The 21,735-nt window shown below is 50.8% G+C and overlaps 1 protein-coding gene and 1 pseudogene across 4 annotated transcripts in view; both read right to left on the minus strand.

Moving 5' to 3' along the window:
- Positions 1-21,735, minus strand: part of PEMT (phosphatidylethanolamine N-methyltransferase) — a 77,476-nt gene that overhangs the window by 8,094 nt on the left and 47,647 nt on the right. For all 4 annotated transcript variants that reach the window (XM_028534324.2, XM_036032853.1, XM_036032850.1 and 1 more), the window contains exon 3: positions 9,934-10,049. In XM_028534324.2, coding sequence (XP_028390125.1) covers positions 9,934-10,049 — 116 coding nt within the window. The remainder of the gene's footprint in view (positions 1-9,933; positions 10,050-21,735) is intronic.
- LOC118502064 lies at positions 10,606-12,443 on the minus strand (annotated as a pseudogene).

Raw genomic sequence — 21,735 nt, forward strand, 5'->3', positions numbered from 1 at the left:
GCTCCCACCCAGGGGACGGCTCCCACCCGGGGACGGCTCCACAGGAAAAGCCATCAGGCTGGGAGCAGTAGAGATCCCTGAAAAGGAGCAGACCTAGGGCCAGTGGTGGGGGCACAGCAGCCCTGAAGCAGCCATATGGCTGCCCAAGACTAGACCCAGGGCCTTCCTGGTTCCACCAGCAGCTCCGTTCCATCCTTCGCCATGGGAAGAGAGGGTCCCGGGGGAGCACCTCCCCAGGCTCCCTCAGCACCTTGGAGTCCAGCTCCCTGCTGAGCACCCCTGGTGCTCACCCAGCTTCTCAGCAGAGGAGCTGGGCCGGGCCCCTCCCAGCTCTGGCCAGGCACCCTCAAACACATGGCTCTGTACTCTGTGGCAGGTTTAAAGAGGTGGCGTGACTGGGCCTTGTTGAGTGACCTGTGACATTCCAGCCCCTCCATTAAGTCAGGAAAGCACATTCCATCCCCCACAGAAAATTCACTAAGGAACCAGTGGCTCTGAGGGCCACACGCTCTAGAACAGAAGAGTCACAAATAGGAGGCAATTTCCTTTAGAAATACTCTACACTGGGGGTGGGAGTGGAGAGACTCCTTTGTCTGTCTCCAGTTCTATTTTTAAAACTTAAATTGAGCTTTCAGTCACCCATGTGACTTCAGGCTGTCCGCACCCTGCTCCCCTGAGATCCTGAAACCTGGTTGGAGGCAGGTTAGGGGGCCACAGCCTGCTGTGTCCTGGCGGCACACCAGGCACCTGGCTCAGCCTCTGGCTCCAGCCTCCTTCTGGATCCCTCCTCTAACCAAGGCCCTTCCTGCGAGGGAGGCATCCCCCAAAGGGCCCCCATGGCCTGCGGACCTGCTCATGGTGCCCCCCAAACAGGCTCAATGTTAGGCGGTGGCCCCAGGCTGCTGGCTCCAGCTGAGGCCGGCTCTGTGCAGGGTGTGCCCCGCCTATCAGAGCCCAGAGCCCAGGCCCCGCCAACACCAGGTACATCTCAACCGACGCGGGGCAAGGTCAGGGTGTTTCAGGGGTGTGAGGAAGGTCCCCAGTCAGTAGACCCAAGTTAACTGAAAAGAACATCATGAGGGACCCCAGGGGTATTCACTGAAAGAAGAGGTCAGAGAGAAATCAGAGACACCCCTGCCCACACCGGCCTGGATGAAGCCTGCTGCCGTGCTGGGAGGGGCGACCTACTGGGCAGCAGGCAGACTCGACTCTGGGAGCTGAGCCGTGCCCACACTGGTGAGGTGCTGGGAGGCCTTGGGAGAACACCGTGCCCTCGCTCCTTCGGGACTGCGCCCTGCGAACAGTGCTGCCAGGCCCTGGTGAACTGATGACTGGCACACGGGGGGCCACTGGGAGGACAGCCACACACACGCTGACGTAGCGCTGATATGACCAGTCCCTGCGCAGTGTGCACATGCCCCAAGCCCTGGCAAACAGAGTGGGGAGGGAGGTCTGTCCCCACCCCAGCCACACCCCTGCTCCTGCTGAATGGGGCCCCCCTCCCCCAAACCTGCAGGCCCATTCACACAAGGCCCGGTGTGGTTCCATGGCAAACTGGCACACAGCGCCACCAACTAACTGGCGAAGGGCACAGGGCTCCCGGCACCCTGCACACCTCTGTGCGCTGTCCAAGGCTGCCATCCTGTCCAGGTGCCATGAGGAGGGTGCAGTGCCCATCCTGCCAAGCCCAGGCCTGCCTGTCTGTGCTCACAGTGCCCCCCCAACAGGCTCAATGTTAGGCGGTGGCCCCAGGTTGCTGGCTCCAGCTGAGGCCGGCTCTGTGCAGGGTGTGCCCCGCCTATCAGGTCCCCGCTCCCCCCCTCCCCAGGCCCGCACACTTACCCTTCCCAGACAGAGCAGACAGGTCTGTAATAATGGCCCCCAGACAGACAGCCAGTTCACCCTGCAGGCCCCGGAGGACCACCTCAGGCTGCCTGGCCCTGCCCCTTTGTTCCTGTTGGTGACCACCAGGCCCTGACCCCATGCTGGGCAGGCCTACTGCCCAGTGCTCTCGGATGGCTTCTGCCCCTCCCCACATAGAGTGCTCAGCTTATAGAAAGCACAGACACGCTGCAATAGTCCAGAACAAGTAAACCCATAGGGACTGAAAGCAGATTAGTATTTTCCAAGGGCTGGGGGAGGGGGCAGAGCAGGTACAGGTAACTCCTTTATAAGTTAGGAGTTTCTATTTGAGGCAAAAAGTTCTGGAACTAGACAAAAGTGGCTGCACAACATCGTGAGTGTATTGAATGCCACTTAACTATGTAGTTTTAAAATAGAAGTTCCGTTATGTGTATTTTCCTGCAAAATAACAAAACACATCTAGGAATCAAATGAAGTGATGTGTGTGAAGGCATGCTGAGAAAATGGAGGGGGAGGGATTACAGGCAGGAGCTAGTAGTACTGACAGGGTTCTCACGAGCCCTTCCCCAAAGCCCCCACCCACCTGTCCAACATCGCTGGTGAGGAGAGAGAAGAGCCCACTGTCACCAGTGAGTGCAGCCCAGCCAGGGAGCAGGCCTGGGGCTCCTGCTCCTGTTCACAGACAGGAGGTCAAGACTCAGAAGGGCTGCTCAGTAGCCTGCTCAAGGTCAAGCCCCTTCAGGAGCAGGGCTGAGACTGACCCAGGGCACCTGCCCCTTCCTCAGGCTGCTCTGACACACATTCCAGATATTGGCCACTAGATGTACCTGGATGTCCGATGGCAGCAACAGAACCTTCCTTTCCTGGAGAGCGGGGGCTGGCAACCCGCAGCCAGTGGCCGCTATACTCACTTCTGCGCCGTCTCCAGCAGAGTGAAGTGGTTATGTGGCCCCACAGCGCCCAGGAGACTAACTAGTAGATTTTACAAACAGAAAAAGTTTGCTGGCAGCTGATGAAGATGACCCAAATTACGGGTTTGACTGAGCTAGTCGAGGGTCCACAAACTTCTTCTCAGAGGCATATAGTAAATATTTCAGGCTCTGCAGGTCAAGGATATCATACGTACATAACTATCTCAAATGTAGCCAAGCACGCGACTACCTGATTAAAAAATGGACAAAGGACTTGAACAGGACAACAAGCACATGAAAAGATGCTCAGCAGCACTGACTAGGGAAATGCAAATCAAAGCCACAGTGTGACACCCACCCTCTCATACTCATCGGGATGGCTGTGGTTAAAGAACACTACTGACGAGAACTGCCTGGGATGTAGAGACATTAGATCCCTTGGGCACTGCTGGTAGGAATGTAAAAGGGTGCAGCCGCCATGGAGAATGGTATGGAAGACCCTCGAAAAATTAAGCAGAGAATGACCATGTGACCCAGGAACCCCATTCCTGGGTGTCCACTCCCAAGAACCAAAAGCAGGGAGGCACCCAGACCCTCATGCTCTACTCGCATCAGCCGGAAGTTGGGAACAGCCCCAGTGTCTGGTGGGTGAACGGGTGAGCAGTGTGGCCCGTCCCCACACAGGGGAAATTATTCAGCCTTAAAAAGGAGGTGAAATCTATTCTAATAATTTTTTCAAAGTGCTTTTATTTTATTTGAGCAGTTCTACTGCAACATAACTGGCACAGAGTGTTGGGTGAGTGCAGGTGCACAGTGACGATTGGTGCATGTGTGTGCTGTGACACGGTCACCCAGCACGGTCATGTCACAGCCACCCTCAAGTTCACAAGGCAGGATTGTTACCTATGATTGCCAGGCTGTGCCTGACCCAGAATTTACTCCTCTTGTACCTGGGAGTTTGTGCCCTCTGCCCACCTTCACCTGCCACAGTGCCTCCTGCCCCCACCCTGGTGACCACCACTCGACTGTTTCTGTGACTGGTGTTTTAGATCCCACATGTAAGTGGAAGCACACAGTATTTGTCCTCCTGTGACTGGCTTATTTCACTGAGCATGAGGTCCTCAAGGTTCATCCACATCACCAATGGCAGCACTATGAAGGAGGGAAACCCTGACACATGCTAGCACATGGGCAGACCCTGAGGATGCTGTGCTGAGTAAGACAGGCCAGACATGAAAAGGCAAATACTGAGTGATTCTACTTAGGTGCAGGGTCTCAAAAAGCCACGCTCACAGAAACGGAGGGCAGAGTGACGGTTGCCAGGGCTGTAGGGAGCAATGTGGAGCTAGTGTTTAATGGGGACAGGGCCTCAGTTTGGGAAGGTGAAAAGGTTCTGGAGGTGGGCGGTGGTGATGGCTGCAAATAGTGTGAACATGCTCAGTGCCACTGGATTATACATGTGCAGATGGTTAATGCAGTAATGTTTTACCTTGTGTACATTCCACCACAGTACAAAATATATAATAACAAAGGGCAATGTGTGGTCCAGGCAGAGGGACGGAGGGTGCGAGCATCCTCTAGCACCAATCCTATTAACACGAGACCTGGTATCAGTAAGGACAGGAGGACACCTGCAGTGGAAAGAGGGCCCACCACACACCCCTGCCCACCTCACTCAGAGCTTGAAGGTCCTCAGCACCTTGAGGCTTGGCGCCTGCCACCAGAAGACCAGCAAGTAAGGGCCACGCCTAGCGCCCCCTGCTTCTCCTGCCAGTCAGCTGGGGAATTCAGAGCCGGGAGGCTGCGGCAGGTGAAGGTGGGACAGAAGCAGGCCTGTCTGGGCCAGGGCCCCGTCCCCAGAACCCCAGACAGCCACTTCCTCAAGGAGAGCAAGATGGGAGGGAGAGGCAGACACCGGTGTCAGCTGGCACTGAAGTCACAGCTGGGGCAAGGCCTGGGCAGAGAAGGGCAAGGCAAGGAATGAACCTCCTGTTTACATGTCTGGAGCACTCGCCATTTTTTTAACTTTTATTTTTAAAATAATTTTTCAATTAGAGTTAACATACATTATTATATGAGTTTCAGGTGTATACCCCAGTGATTAGGCATGACATAACTAAGTAATTATCCTGATAAATCTCCTACCCACCTGGCACCATGCACAGTTATTACACTATTACTGGCTGGATTCCCTGTGCTGGACTTTACATCCCTGTGACTGTCCTGTATGTAACCACCAATCTGTGCCTCTCAATCCCTTCACCTTTGTCACCCAGCCCCCGCCCCCACTCCTGCCATCTGACAACCTTCAAAATGTTCTCTGTATCTGTAAGTGTTTCTGTCCTGTTTGTTCATTTATTTTGGTTTTTCTTAGATTCAGTTGTTGTTAGATATGTATTTTTGCCATTTTATTGTTCATATTTTTGATATATGTTTTTCTTCTTAAAAAGACCCTTTAACATTTCATCAATTCTGGTTTGGTGGTGATGAACTCTGGCTTTTTCTTGTCTGGGAAGCACTTTATCTGCCCTTTGATTCTGAATAATAATGTGGCTTGGTAGAGTAATCTTGGTTGTACATCCTTGGTTTTCGTCACTTTGAATATTTCTTACAAGTATCTTCTGGTCTGAAATGTTCCTGTTGAGAAGCCAGCTGACAGTCTTATGGGAGCTCCCTTGTAGGTAACTAACTGTTTTCTGTTGTTGCTTTTAAGAGTCTCCCTTTGTCTCTAAACTTTTGCATTTTAATTATGCTGTGTCTTGGAGTGGGCCTCTTTGGGTTCATCTTGCTGGGACTCTGTGCTTCCTGGGCTTGCACATCTATTTCCTTCACCAAGTTGGGAAAGCTTTCTGTCATTATTTTTTCAAATATGTTTTTAATCTCTTGCTCTCTCTTCTCCTTCTGGCATCCCCATGATGCAAGTGCTGGTACAACTGAAGTTGTCTCAGAGACTCCTTACACTATCCCCATTTTTTTTTATTCTTTTTTTTCCTTCTCTGAATGGGTGTTCCTTATATTCCAAATTGCTGATTTGATTCTAGGCTTCATCCACTCTACTGTTGATACCCTGTAAATATTCTTCATTTCATTTCAGTTAGTGTATCCTTCATTTCTGACTGGTCCTTTTTTTATGCTGTTGACGTTCTATGTTCACTGAGCATCCTTATAACCAGTGTTTTGAATTCTGCATCTAGTAGATTGCTTTTGGTTCTATTTTGTTTAGTTCTTTTTCTGGAGTTTTGTTCAGTTCTTTCATGTTTCTTTGCCTCATTTTGGCTGCCTCCTTGGGTATGTTTTTATGTATTAGTAGAGCTGCTGCATCTCCCAGGCTTGGTAGTGTGGCCTAATGTACCAGGTGTCCAGTAGGGTCCAGTGGCACAGCCTCCTGATCACCCAGGCTGGGCACTTGAGGGATGCATCGTCCCCACCCCTTGTATGGGGTGTGTACATCCTGTTGTTGTAGTTGAGCCTTGACTGCTGTTGGCATGTCAATGGGAGACATTTACCCCCAGGCTGAATGGCTGCAAGGCCTGGCTGTGACCACCAGCCACCGAGGAGGATCAGCTGAGCAGGGGCTCATGCTACAGAACAGAAGTTACTTCAGTGGCACTCTTGTGCCTGCTGTGTTTGCCCTGATTGTATCACTTGTGGAGGTAGTTGCGCAGTGCTTTGATATGGTCAGAGGCTGTCTACTGGGTGTGCTAACACTGGGTCCTCCTGGGAGGTGCAGGCCAAGGTTGGCCCTGCCTGTGTTTTGCCTGGGGCCATCCAGCATGAGCTATAAAGTGATCCACAGATGGCTACCATTTGTGTGGGCTTGGAGGTGCCCAGGTAAAACCAAGCTGTGAACCAAGGCTGGCTACTGCTAGTGCCAGGTCTGGAGCCACTTAGTGAGAGGTATGGGGCTCACTGAGGCCAGATGCTGTTTGTTTGAGAGATTTTAGGAAAATCAGGAACATGAGCCAAGATAGGCCTTTCATGTGGAAAAGCCACTGAAAACAGCCTGAGTGGGCCCACAAGCTGGGTGGTTCTGGGTCTCAGGGTCACCAGGTGAGGGCAAACAGTGTGAGCCAGGTTGATGGAGTCTCTGAAATGGTGCCTGCCTGCCAGCTCTGTGGGGGAGGGCTCAGCAGAGAAGCAGTGGCCTGTCAGGACTTCTGTCTGGGAGAAAGCTGTCCCCCCAGATCTCGCCCTGATGCCAGACAGTCCAGTTCCTTCCCATATGTCTTTGGTGCCTTTTAAGCTGCTGCCCAGTGTTGGAACTTAGAGGGAGTAAGTCTGAGTAAGTCCATGTGCAGGCCCTTTAAGAGGAACTGCCTGGGACTCCAGAAGCCCTCCTTCTCAGCCTCAACTGTTGGTTTTTACAGCCAGAAGTTAGGACAACTTTTCTTCTTAGCACTGGAACCTGGGCTGGGGGCCTATTGTATGGCTGGGACCCCTTGCTCCCCAGGGGGCACACGTGCAGCTGAGCTATCCCTTCTGATTTCTGTCTGCCACACATGGGTGCGGGACCAGCCCTTTCCACCCCTTCTATCAGTCTTGATGTGACTGCTTCTTCAATTCCCTAACTGTAGGACTTCCATTCAGCTCAATTTCTGGAGGTTCTGAATGATAATTGTTCTGTAGTTTAGTTGTAATTTTGATGTGGTTGTGTGAGGAGGTGAACACCACATTTACCTATGCCACCATCTTGACTGGAAGTCTCGCCAGTTTTTAGAGATCTTGTTGGAGTCTTCCAGCCATGCCATGACCTCTCTCCAAGGTCGTGGGTCAGCTGGACTCCCAGTGCAGGCCCAGTCCACTCTGAATTTATCCTGAGTACTCACTGATCACTGCTGAGGCAGGGTCAGCATTCCACTCTGGGGATAACGTGGCTCACGAGACCCACACAGTTGTGACCCTCATGGAGCCTGCAGTCCACCGATATAGACAAAGGCACCATGGGCTTCTTGCACACAGGATATAGTCAGCAGGGCTCCCCAGGGGGCACCATGGATGCTGACAGCTAATGCAGCAGGGGAAGCCAGACCCTAAAGATGTGGGAGGGAGAGCTGGGGCAGAGGCCCTGCTGTGGGAATGCAGGAGATGACCAGAGCTGAATTAGCCAGGCCATGGATGATCTGCATGTTATTTTTACTGCAATGGGAAGCCAGGGGCCAGGGGCCAGGCAGGGATGACTCAGTTTGACTCTTACTCTGACAAGATTTCCACAAGGCTGTGCAGAGGAAGGCCACTGCGCACAGTCCAGAGACGGGGAGGGCAAAGGGGGCCGACTCCAGACTGTGCTACTGGACTGTACAGGAAGATGGCAGTGCTAGGGAGGACAGGTAGTAAACTAAGGCAGAGAGGAGCAGGCAGCTGTGCCTCACCCACTGACTCAGCGGTCCTGAGCCTAGTCCAGTAAGATTGCCGGGGATTCTGAACATCACAAGCAGGGATAGTGCAGGTAGAGAGGGGAGTTGAGACTCTGTGCTGGGAAAGGAAGCCTCTGTAGCAGTTTCACTGAGACAAAGGGCCTTTACTAACAGAGAAGGAAAGTCTTTATAGCTGTACCTTATTCCCAAGGTATAGAAGGGGAAGAAGGAGGGGGAACCTAGAAGCTGACTAAGGTATATAACCCCTGAACCCCAATAGTTGGCACACTCAATTAGCTGAGTGCCCACTTGTAGCCTCGACTCAAGTGTATAGAACAAACTTACTAACAACTTTATTTCCCTATACACGGGGCATTCAGACTAGTCAAAGCCTACCTGTAGTTTTGCACCTGTGTGTTTCATAAACAAGCTTGCTATCTCATTTGCACTATACGTGTTTGTCTCTTACTTGAATCAATTTCTTGTAGATGAGGCAGAACTGAGGAACAAGCTCAGGGCAGGAAGTAGCGGGGAACTTGAGTCTCTCCCTGGTAACATCAGGATACAATCAAAAATGCCTCCTAGGTTTCTGGCTTGTTCAAGTGAGAAGAGGGAGACTGCATTACTGAGCTAGGGATGGGCGGGGAAACCAGAACTCGGCACTAAGACAGCAAGAAGCTTCCTGGAAAGGGCCAGGATAGTCGGTCGGTTGGGACAGCTGGGTTGGTTTCTTGGCTCAGCCACTCACCAGCCTCGGCACCCCTGTGATGCCTGGGCTCAAACGCCCAGCCCTGGACAGCTGTGGTGATTACAGGGTACCAAAGGTAGGAGGCAGCACAGCTGCCCATGCCCATACTCTTGCCTCAGGACACAGACTGGCACCTCTGGACAGTCACCTGGCCCAGACTGCATGCTCAAGCTGAGATGCGAGCACTGTCCTGGCTGTGCACAGGCCCTGAGGGTGCCAGGCACCCCCAGGGGCCAGGCTCTCTCCAGCCCTCTGCCTTCCCCTAGCCTCACCACTCCTATGTGCTGCCCCTCATGCACCAGTGCTCTTTTTTCAAAGCACCACCCAGATAGACCATGTGCACTCCATGAGCTAGTACACTGCTGCTGTGGGTCTCACAGAAGCCCAGGAGGTGAGAACCAGGCTCGGGGACAGGCCATGCTGGACATGGCCACATATGACCACTGCTACCACTCCACCTCTCCACAGCCTCATCCCACCCCAGAAACCCCTGTCTTGCATCTGGGCGACAGCATTTGCTCCCATGTCCCGAGCGTAGGTTGTGCTTCATTATCTGGAACAAGCTTGCCCACTCTGGCCTCTGTCTTCGAAGGCAGGAAGACAGGGATAATACATCCCAGGTCCTGAGGGGGACTCAGTAATACCAGCCCAGGTCTGGGTGAGGCCCACCTCCTCAGGGACACTGGTCAGCCTCCTGCCTGGAACTCACCAGAAGGGACTCCGACAGTGGCTTTGTCTATAAACTGGAAGCCAGGGATGCAAGCTTGGGGGCCATACAGGCCTTGTCCTCTGTGTCTGAATCCCAGGGAGGTGGTGCCATCCCTTTCCGAGGTCACAAGGACCCCTCTGCTGATAGGAGTTTGATGGCCCCGACAGGGAAGGGATAGCAGGCTGTGGCATGGGGCTTTAGAGAGCAGAATTCCCTGTACATTCAGACACAAGTCTCCAGAGTCTTAATGGACCCCAGCAACCCCTGCACTGGCCACCCCTGCACCGCAGCAGCCCCGGGCTCTTACAGCGAGCTGACTGGTAGGCAGCACAGCCTGGGCGGGCTTACCAGTATGAGCGCAGGACGTTTAGGAGCAAGATGACCCCACCTAGCACGTAGCAGGCCAGGTAGGGGGAGCCCATGGCTTGGCTCAGCTTTCGGGTTTTCTGTTCCCATCTTGCAACCTGAATGGGGAAGAGAAAAAGGCATGTGAGGTGTGCGTTGGGAGAAACCTGAAGTGAGGGGGGCAGTGCTCCCAGGCCCTGAGGCTCTGAGGCTGAGGAGGGAACAGGACAGGGAGCACCTGCCCTATGGACCCATTCAGCTCTGCGGGGATCCCCACATGTCCTCAGTCCCGTCTGGGTAGACCATGCTGCACCCTCTTCCAGCAGACACACCCCAAGCACATCATGAAGCAGAAAGAGACCTGGCAGCACAGGAGGTGCCCTCAGCCAGGAAAGGCGCCCCTTTGAGGGAGGGCCACAGCATACAGCCCCAATGCTTGCAGTGGGCTCAAGGGCGGAGTAGGGGTGCAGCAGGGTAGAGGCTGCTGAGAACAGACAGAAGGCTCTGTCGAAGGAGCCTGAAGACCACCCAGCCCTGAGCCCTGAGCCCTGAGCCCAGCCCAAGGGCTGCTCTCGCACAACGTCCCCCTACCAGGGCAGGGCCAAGAAGGGGTGGCCCACATCCTTACGCCTGCTTTCCCGGTGCCTCCAAGGCACAGACTTTCAAGCTCTCAATTTTAGTTTAATTTCATAATCATAAACTTTGCAAAACAGCTAGACTCGGAAGAGGTAAGGAAAACATGGAACCCAATGAACTGCATTGAGAGCATGAAGATTATAGAACATTCCTAGCAGATGGGGGTGAAGGGGTACTCTCCAGAGCTGCAGAAGGAATGGTCTGGTGGCTAAGATGAAACACGAGTCAAAGTTATTAGAGTTGTCCACAGTCGATAATGATGATCTTCTGGCTGGTCCTGCCATTGCTGGACCTGTAGCACTCCACGGCTGGTACAACCTCTGTGCGTCCTTCACCTGGCGGAAGACCACACGCTTGCCGCCCAGCCCCTCAGTCTTGGCTGTGCAGATGAAACACTGGGAACCGTCTGTGCTGAGTCCGGCATTAGCCATGGACAAGATGCTAGGACCTGTGCACTTCAGGACGAAATTCTCATCACATTTCTCCCCGTAGATGGACTTGCCCCTGTGTCATTGTGGCGTGTGAAGTCACCAGCCTGGCACATAAGTCCTGGAATAATTCTGTGAAAGCAGTAGCCTTTATAACCACATCCTTTCTCCCCAGTGCTCAGAGCATGAAAGTTTTCTGCTGTCTCTGGAACTTTGTCTGCAAACAGCTCGAAGGAGATGCAGCCCAAGGGCTCACTGTCGGCAGCGATGTAGAAGAACACAGTGGGGTTGGTCATGGCTGGGCAGTGGAAGGTCCAAGGCGGTGGCAAGCGGCAGTGGCAGAGGATCTGTGAGGCGGGTCATTTTTTAGTTTATTTTTAAACTAATCACACCTACAATAAACCTTCAACAGCTAACAGTGAAGTGAAGTAAACAGATAGCTTTAATGAAGGCCCCTCCTGCCCTGCTCATCTCTAACACCCCCACTGCCAGGCACCCAGGTCACTGCCAGTCTGCACCATGCACACTGGTGAATGACCAAGGAGAGACGGAGTGGGTGCCAAGAGGTACATGCATGAGGAGGGGCTGGAGAGAAGATGGCTGGTAGACAAGGTAGCTGTGCTCTGTCCAGTACCCTTTTTCCTGGGTCACTACAGGAGGCCTGGATCTGGGGTCTATGTGCCTCCATCATGGCCTCAGCACCGATTCTGCCAGCTACCTGCTTGGCTTCCCCAATGCACCTGCCTTGCTCCTTCAATCAGTGGGAGAGCGATTAGCAGCTCCAGGTTAGCCCATGATTTTGCCCCAGAGGCAGCTCTGGCACCTGTCCTCAGGTTTCCTGGTATGTGACAGGTGGGGAGAGGTTTCCAGGCTGAAGGTGTCCAGGAGAAGTGAGTGAGGTGATCCTGGGCCTTGGCCAGGCTACCCAATTCCCCAGAAGGTAAATAAGTCCTTGGTTTGTGGGCTGTGGGGTCTGCTCACCCCACACTGGGCAGCTCGGGACTCACTCTGAGAGGGCAGGCTGAGGGCTCCAGGGCCCAGTGACCTCCAGGGGACACTGCAGGACCCAGGGTCACAGCCTTCATATTCTGACCACTATGCTTTGTTTTGTTTTTTAATTTTGAAATAAAATTTCAAAGTGGTGTTTAGCTGTACAACCACTACTATGGTCTAATCCAGAACATTTCCATCACCCCACACAGAAACCCTAGCCTGTCAGCTTTCACCCTCCAGCCCCTAATCTACTTTCTGTCTCTGTGGATCCACCTGTTCTGCAGGTTTCATGTAAACAGAAGCACACAATATGTGACTTTTGACTTTGGTTTCTTTTAACAGAATTTTTTTGAGGTTCGTCTGTGTTGTAGCACGTGTCAGCACTTCATTCCTTTTTATGACTGAGTAATAGTCCCTTGCATTAAAATAAGAAATTTTGTTTATCCACCCCAAAGCGGACAGACACTGCGGATGTTCCCCCTTTGGGCCGTCAGAAACAGTGCTGCGGTGCCCACCCACGCGCAGGTGTCTGTGTGCTGCTCTGGGGAGCGTGTCTGTCTCACCTACCGCAGCATCGTCAGGCCGTTTCCCACTGCGGCCACACTGCTTTACGCTCCCATCAGCAGTGTGTGTAGGCACTGCGATCTCTCCGTGCCCTGCCAACACTTGTTATTTTTCCATTTTCAAAAACTGTAGCCATTCTAGTGTGTGTAAAGTGTCAAGTCATGGCTTGGCTTCACATTTCCCTCCTGACCAATGATGACAGTGAACATCTTTGCATACACCTATTGCACATTCGAATATCTCCTTTAAAGAAAAATCTATTCAAGTCTTTTGCCCATTTTTGAAATTGTGTTGATTATCTTTTTGTTCTTTATATATTCTGTAGATATTTATTGGATTTATGATTTACAAATTTTACTACTTTTATTCTGTGAGTAGTCTTTTCCCATTCTTTTTATTGTCCCTTGATGACAAAAGTTTTTTATTTTGGTGGGCCACGTTGTTTCAACCCAACTCAGCCAATCTTCCTCCGGGGCCCGCTGGTGTGGGCTTGGCACTGTGGGCGGCGCTCCAGAAATGGGCACACAGCCAGGTCTGCCTTCAGGGAGCTCAGAGTCTACCAGGACAACACGTGGAGCTGAGTTCCCATCTGTGCCCCATGGCACACAAACCGGCCGAGCTGATCTGCATTAAATCAGGAGGGCAACTGGGTGGTCGCACTGCAGGATGGGCAGCAGTACGGCCTGTGCAGGATTCCCCCTGAAGGTCCCCTGGGAGACGCAGCCACCCTCCAAAGCAGCTGGGCAGAGGAGTGAAGAGAGGCCCTTTCAGCAATCAGTGGGTCCGAGAAGAAGTCCAAAGAAAAATCAAAAGATAACTCGAGACAAAGGAAAATGGAAATACAACCATCAACATGTATGGAATGCAGCAAAAACAGTTGTGAGAGGGAAGTTCATAGCAATACAGGCCTACTTCAATTGACAAGGAAAACCTCAAACAAACAACCTAACTTTATACCTCAAGGAACTATTAAAAGAAGAACAAATAAAGTCTCAAGTTAGTAGAAGGAAGAAAATAAAAAAGATCAGAGCAAAATAATGAAATAGAGATTAAGAGGACAATATGAAAGAACAGTGCTGGGGAGGAATGGGTGGAGGTGGAAGAGGGAATAAGGGGAGTAAATGGAAATGGAAAAAAATACAATGCAAAATAAATCTTAAAAATGAAACAAAAAATCAATGACAGTACGAATTAGTTTTTGGAAAGGTAAACAAAATTGACAAACCTTTTGTTAGGCTGATCAAGAAAAATAGAGGAGTTAAGTAAATAAAATAAAAAATAAAGGATGTTACAAATCATACCACAGAAATACAAAGGATCATAAAAGACTACTATGAAATCTTATATGCCAACAGTTGTATGACCTAGAAGAAATGGATAAATTCCAAGAAACATACTATCTATCAACACTAAATCATGAAGAAATAGAAATCAGTAATAAAAAAAATTCAATTAACAAAAGTCCAGGACTAGATGGCTTCACTGGTAAATTCTACCAGATATTTAAATAATTAACACCAATCATTCTCAAACTCTTCCAAAAAATAGAAGAGAAAGGAACCCTTCCAAACTAGTATTACAAGGTCAACATACCAAAACCAGACAAGGAAACCACAAGAAAAGAAAATTTCAGGCCAATACTCCTGACTACCCTAGATGAGAAAATCCTGAACAAAGCACTAGCAAACAGGATTTGGCAATGCATCAACTAAAGAAAATGGGGGGGGGGGGGGCCTGTACATACACATAACATACACACATGTACAATGGAATATTATTCATCATAAAAAGATTGAATGCTGCCATTTGTAACAACGTGGATGAAACTTGAGGGCATGATGCTAAGTGAAATAATTTAGACAGAGAAAGACAAACACCTATGGCTTCACTCACATGTGGAATGTAACAACAGCAAAAAAAAAAGGTTCACAGACACAGAGAGTAGGCTGGTGGTTGCCAGAGGCAGGGGGTTGTGGGAATGGGTGAAGGGGTCAGAAGGAACAACCTTCCAGTCATAAAATAAGTCCAGGCACTGTACTGTATAGCATGGTGACTAAAGTTAATAAGACTATTGCATATTTCAATGTTGCTAAAAGAATAAATATTAAATGTTGTCATCATAAGGAAAAAGTTTCTGTAACTATGTATGGTGATGAATGTTAACAAGATTTATTGTGGTGATCACTTCACAATATACACAAATATTGAATCATTATGTTATATACCTGAAACTATAATGTTGTATGTCAATTATACCTCAACAACAAATTAATTTTTAAAAACCCAATACAATGTAAGGATGGCACACCATAACCAAGTGGGACTGCTCCCAGGGATGCATGGGTGGTTCGACACCTGCAAACCAGTTGCTGTGCCACACCACACTCACAGAATGAGGGGTAAAAATCACTTGATTATCTCCACAGATGCAGAAAAAGCACTTGATAAAATTCAGCATCAATCTGTGGTAAAAAACCTCAATGAAGGGGGTATAGAAAAATGTACCTCAACGTAACAAAGGCCATATATGACAAATCTACAGCTCATGTCATACTCAGTGGTGAGAAGTTGAGACCTTTTCCTCCAAGGCCAGAACAAGACAAAGGCACCCACTGTCTTCATTCTCATTCCATGTAACATTGGGAGCCCTAGCTGGAGCAATCAGACAGGAAAAAGGAATAGAAGGCATCCAAATCAGAAAGGAAGAAGCAAAACTCTCACTATTTGCAGATGACAAGATATTATATATAGAAAATCCTAAAGACTACACACACACACACACACACACAAACTCTGTTAGAACTAATAATCCAATTCAGTAAACTTGCAGGGTACAGGATCAATAATACCAATATGCAAAATCCAGTGTACCCCTGTACACTAATAATGAACTATGAGAAAGAGAAATGACAGATGCACTTTTGGAGCAATCTAACAAGGACAGGTGATGGGGCCTGGGCACAGGCCCCATGGGAAAGGAAAAAGACAAGAGGGTATCCCACGGATAACTACTATTGTTAGAGGTACAAAGTTCATGGGCCAAACTGGCCTTTTTTCTGAAGCGTCGGGAGTGTGAGCCCTATACCTGTAACACTCTGCCTTCTGCATTGCCTGTGTGCGTCAGGCTGTGATTTCAAGGCAATCAGCCTGTGGCCTCGCTGGATCCAAGATGAATTTCCTTCTCTGCCTTGGGCTGCCTCCTCCCTTCCCCAAATGCCCAGCTGTGTACACTTGACCCAGGCAGGGCCAGGCGCAGGCTGAGGAGCACAGCTACAGGGGCTGGCTGCCAGGGGCTGGCTGTGGGATGATGTAGGTCACCGTCCTACAGGCTGTGTGCACATGTGGCAGGAGGCAGAATGACATGATGCTCTGCTGTCACTGCTCCTGGCTTTGTGTATCTTCTAGATTTCCAAAATCCCCAAATGGAGATAAACTTGCCCCACCCTCTCCTATCCCATGCCCAATTCCCTCTTGTTAGGGTGCCAGATAAATATCGGTCCCCCAGGTAAATCTGAATTTCAGATTAACAACAAATGAAATTTTTATATAAGTTGTCCCAAATTTTGCATTTGTTGTTTGCCTGGGATCCAAATTGAACTGGGGCCTTGTGTTGTGTTTACCACATTGCAACCCTGCCTCTCCCACACCCCCAACCAGGTTCACCCAGCTCAGCTCTGCAGCAGGCAGTCCTCTTCCTCCACAATGTCGATTCCTTTTTTTTTTTTTTTTTAAAGCAAATCTCTCCCACAGCCTCTATGCTAGGGCGGAAGAGACAGGGCAGAGGCTGGTGGAGCAGGAGGGAAACGAATGGGATGGAAATCCAGGGACCTCATTCCAGCCTTGAGGGTCCCCAACCAGCTTTGTGTCTGTAGGCAAACCGCTTCATTCTGTGTATGCTGCCTCACCAAGTAAGCAGTGAAATACAAAAACTAGCCCTTACTCCCTATTCACCTTCCAGGCTGGCAGGAAGGCTGGTGATAGGTGGAAAAATGTGGGCACTCGCACCTCACCACGCCGGAGACCATCACTGCCCTCAGGCTCTCGGCTCCCAGAGCCAGTACTGAGTTTTTTGACTTCTCAGACCCATGCAACACCTGGGGAAGCCCTGTGGCCATCCTTTAAGGGCAGACTACTGCTGGTGCTGGGTCTGCCCTTAACGGAGGCAACTCCACAGTCTATCCCCAGAGGTGAGCACCTATAGCCCTTACCAGATCTTTTTCACACTTTGCAGGGCTCTGTTCTTGGCACCCTTGGGACTGCATCCTTGGGTTCAGACAGATCACAACTGGTAGCCCAAGATGGGTGTTGGTCAAACTCACAGCACTTCACAAATATTTGATCTAACAATTCAAGATTCATAGTTTTCACATTAAAACCTAGGCATCCAGTTAGCAATGAAAAATCTGGACAATGAGACCACAGTAAGCTTGCTACCTTGTATGGAGACTCTTGGCTGCAGCAGTGAGTGCAGCCCACCCTCCTAGGGCGGGCAGGAGCAGGCAGCCCTACCATGGCAGGCGCGTGCACTTGTGCTAGCTGAGGCTCCTGGAGGCCCGTGTGCCCGTGGCTATTGTGAGAGGGGCCAGAGGCACCCTCCCAGGAGCTGTGCACATGTCGCCCACATGCCAGGACTGTTCACTTAGCCTCAGCAGCCACTGCATAAGGAATTCACATGTCAGGCCTCCAGCACGTCTCTGCTGCATGCCATGTGCCCCCAAGATGGGCAGCCCCATTAGCCAGAAAAATAACGCTCCTCAGTGTCCCCAGGGAAACATAAATCTGATTTTGGTAAGTCTCCGAAACAATGTGACATGTTGGAACCAGAAGCCATCAACATCACATGGCGATGTCTCTGCCACTGAGACCCGTGGCCAGCTGGCTGTGAAGCCCAGAGCCACAGGCATAAGCCAGAGTGTGTGACTGGTTACATTGGTGACTTCTTGACCTGGGACATCTGCGTGTAAACCAGTGCAGGCCCAGGCTTGGGTTCTGGCCCGTCTTTACAGACTGCATGCCTTGGGCCATCTCCTCCACTCCAAACAGCAACACGGACCCGAGGGAGAGCTGTTGGGGGTGGTGCAGCGTCTGCACGGTGTGCTCAGCCCAGCGCCAGGGAACAGTCAGTGTCGTGCACGGGAGACTTCACTCAGGGATGCTGACAACCCAGGGCACTATTAGACCCAGGACCTTCTAAGCAGCCTGCAACTGAGCATCTCACTGGGGACACAGCAAGGGTGGGTGACAACAACTGAGAGATGGGAGGCATGTGGGTGAGCACCAGTGAGAGAAAGATGGCGATCTGGGATGTCTTCTCAATGCCTACAGTTCAAAGACCAGAGAAAGTCTCCAGTTTTGGAAGGCTAGGAGAAGTATCTTTTTATTCAGTCCATTAGTCCATCCACCTACCCAGCCCCCAGCCCTTATATATCCACCTACCTATCCATCCATCCATCTACCCATTTACCCAACATTTGTTGAGGGATCTACCACAAGTCAGGTATTGTGCTAGACAGCAGAATGTGTTTTTTTTTTAAGATTTTATTTATTTATTTTTAGAGAGGGAAGGAAGGGAGGGAGAGAGAGAGAGAGAGAAAGAGAGAAAGAGAGAGAGAGACACACACACACACACATCAATGTGCAGTTGCTGGGGGTCATGCCCTGCAACCCAGGCATGTACCCTGACTGGGAATCGAACCTGCGACACTTTGGTTCGCAGCCCGTGCTCAATCCACTGAGTTACACCAGCCAGGGTGACAGCAGAATGTTTTGAAAAGAGGGGGGGAGCCATAGAAAGTCATTCATAACAAGGGTACTTGTTTTTATGTAATATATGCAATTTAATAATGATAATTAAAGCCAAGGATGCCTCATGCACTGACAACACCAGCACCAGCCCCTTCCTCTGTGTCAACAGGACAAAAGCCAGACCCATCAGAATAGACCGGTGGAGCCTGTGTAGAAGCCTGGATAGCACCTCCCCCAAAGTGAGGCCCCTTTCCGAAAATACCTTCCTTATTGCAGTTTAAATTTCCAATATATCCTTGAAGTGAGGGCCAATGAAGGTGGATTTTTCGAATGCTGCATTTGAAGTGAGGCAGAGGCTCCTTCATTTCATGTTTATTAAATTACTAATTGTTGAGCATCTACCCTGGCACCCAGCAGGACAGCTTGCTGGACAAGAATAGGGGGTTCTAGGTTCAAACACCAGCTCCTCTACTTACTAGCTCTGTGACCTTGAATGGATTTTTTCCTGTCTCTGTGCCTCAGTTTCCTGACCTATAAAATGGAGCTAATAATGACCTACCTCACCATGTTGCTGTGAGGATAAGTTAATGCACACGAAACGCTCAGAGCATGTGTGAGAAATGCTATGGGTGCATGTGTGGAGCGTGGCACTTGGAGATGCCGAGGGCGCTGCTTGTTTTCTTTCTAGTGCAGGCCAGAGGGTGGGAGTTGAGGCATAGAGAAGGCCTGACTGCTGGCCTGAGAAGCTACTGCAATGCAGATGAAGAAAGTCGGAGGTGGACCAGTGTCCCCAGGAGAGGACAGACATACCCTGGATCACAATGTGCACCAGGCCAGATCAGCTGCCATCCATCCCCGCCCTGGCCAGCCCTCCTCTTGCTTCCGTAGCTAAACCTACTCAAAGCACACCTACAGCCCCAGCATCTCCAAGTTCATCAGCCAAGTCATGCCCGCTGCAAGCTAGTCTAAGAGCTCGGTGAACATCCTAAAACTGAAGTAAAGAGTAAAGGGCTTTTGTGTTGTGACTTCTGCGAAAGAGGAACTATTACAGGGTGCAGCCAAGAGGGGGGACCCCCAAATAGGCATTTAAAATGGGGTCCAGAACTTAAGGTGTCCAGGAGATTTTTGGATGTCCTCCCTCCCACCCCTCAGGTGTGGGCTGGGGGAAGGGACACATGGAGCAGGGCCTTTGAAAGCTGTTTCTCATAGCAACAGCCTTGCAGCTAACCTCTGGCATGGTCATTTAACATATCTATAGCCTTTGGCTGGTCACTTAGATATGTTAAATAGCTGTGGCCATGCTCAGAGCCAAGGGAATGGAAGTAACTTCCCCACCAAGAGGTAACTGGGGGGCATGTCCCCCAAGTTACAGCACCTGCGTGGGAGCTTGGAGATGATTGGCTCCAGGACTTGGGGCCACACCTGCCCAGACTCATGATGGCAGTCCAGTAAAGCTGGAAGGGTATGAGTTCTGGCATGTGAAGCCGAGTGTGGGAGGAATCAGAAATGGGGCTGCAGAAGAAGACTGGCGTGGGGATTTAAACCAAGATGCAGCAGCCATTAGAGGGACAACCACACAGCTTTAGCAGAGTGAAGACTCCCGCGGCCCTGAGGGAGAGAACCACACAGCCTTGACAGAGTGGAGACTCCCACAGCCCTGCGAGGGAGAACCACGCGGCTCTGGTAGAATGGGGACTCCCGTGGCCTGGGGAGAGAGGACCACATGCCTTTGCCAGAGTGGGGACCCCCGCAGCTTTAGAAGGAGGAACCACTGCCTGGTTTTAGCAGAGATCCTGGCGACTCAGCTGAGGGTGCCAGGAACCCAGGGAGGTCTCCCAGTCGAGATGGAGTACTAACTGGGAATAACCAGAGGACTGCCTGAGCCATGGACTTCTATTTCCTTTCCTGAGATACAGTAGTCTGGACTGGGCAAAGGGGGAAGGAAGGAAGGACTGTGTCTGTTTGTGGGTGTTTTAAGGGACTTTAGGATTTTTTGATAAAGACATTAGGTCACTACTTTAAGTTTGTATAGCATTAAATAAACATTTCCTTTCCTTTTCACAAATCTCTGGCATTGAGAGACGTCTTTCCTCTGGCGGCGGACATAACGGACCTGGGGGCTTCTTTCAGTAATAGTATATCTTCCCAGGCCCCCCTTGTTGTGCTCTGTAACAGAACCACAGTTTCCATGAGCTTTTCATAGGGGCCCATGTACCCAAAGGTGAGAATTGCTGATGTGGTCCTCTCCCCCTCCTCCTGTTCAGGCAACATGGTCCATGTCCCACCCAGACACACACTGGCTCCCCTGCTATCTTTCTGCCACCCTGCCAGTGCCTCCAACTCCACCACCTGCAATAGGCCCCACCCACACAGGACTCCACCCACTTCCAACCTGAGTGGGGGGGGGGGGGGGGGCCGGCGGGCCTAGATCACAGGAACCACACCCAGGACCTTCTTGCTTCTCAACTCCCATCATGCACTCACTTGAGGAATTCTTGACCTGGCTCACAGTTCAAATGACATCCCCCCTCTATCTGCACTCAGTTGTTGCATCTGTCACTGAGCTGCTCTGGAGGGAGAGTCCAGGGCACACTCACCAGCATGAACAAGTGAACATGTGAACACGTGAATGCACAGCCACCCGGAGGGCTCCCACCAAACATGCCTGGTGAGTCACTTCTCTGGCCTCTCCTCTGTTTCCACCTACCTGCAGGTGGTTCCATTTAAAAGTGAGCAAAGGCTCAGAGAGGCCAGGAGAGGTGGGGAGCCACTGACCTGAAGCTCCTGGGAGCCAAGGAGGTCCAAGAAGAAGGGAGGGGTCCCAAGGCCTTGGGAAAAGGAAAGGTGTGAGTCAGAGCCAGGGCTGCCCACACCCAAGGAGCCCTGGGCCAGAGAGCGAAAGAAGCTGCAGGCCAACTCATACCTCCACTTCCCTGCCACCCTGTCCCTCCAGATCCTTTGAGTGCGCCATTGCAGTCCTCAAAGCACTAAGCCTGCTCTGCATACCCATCCAGGAATGTGGAACCAGCAGCACAAGGCAGCGTCCAGTAGCTGCCCACAGCTGCACTGCCCTTTCACTACTGTCCACACTTACTCACTTGATACCTTCTACCAGCTTGTCAAGTAAATAGTCAGTTTTGAGGTGCACCCAAGACTTCCCCTTTCAGTGAATTCACTCCTGGACTTGATTTCCTGGAAGAGGGTCCCCAGACAGAGGTCAGGGCACATAGCCTTTTGTAAACCTGGCAGCAGCTGCCCACCCCGACAACCTGGAGGTTCCAGCACAGCAGCATGACCTCATGACCTCACATCATACCTGAGGAAACTAAATGAAAATGATAATACACCATATGAAAATCTATTAAAGCAGTACTTAGGGGAAATATCCATCACTGAACACCTACCTATATTAGAAAATGAGGAAAGGTCTCAAATCAAT

The sequence above is a fragment of the Phyllostomus discolor genome, chromosome 8, assembly GCF_004126475.2.
Source record: "Phyllostomus discolor isolate MPI-MPIP mPhyDis1 chromosome 8, mPhyDis1.pri.v3, whole genome shotgun sequence".
NCBI lineage: Eukaryota > Metazoa > Chordata > Mammalia > Chiroptera > Phyllostomidae > Phyllostomus > Phyllostomus discolor.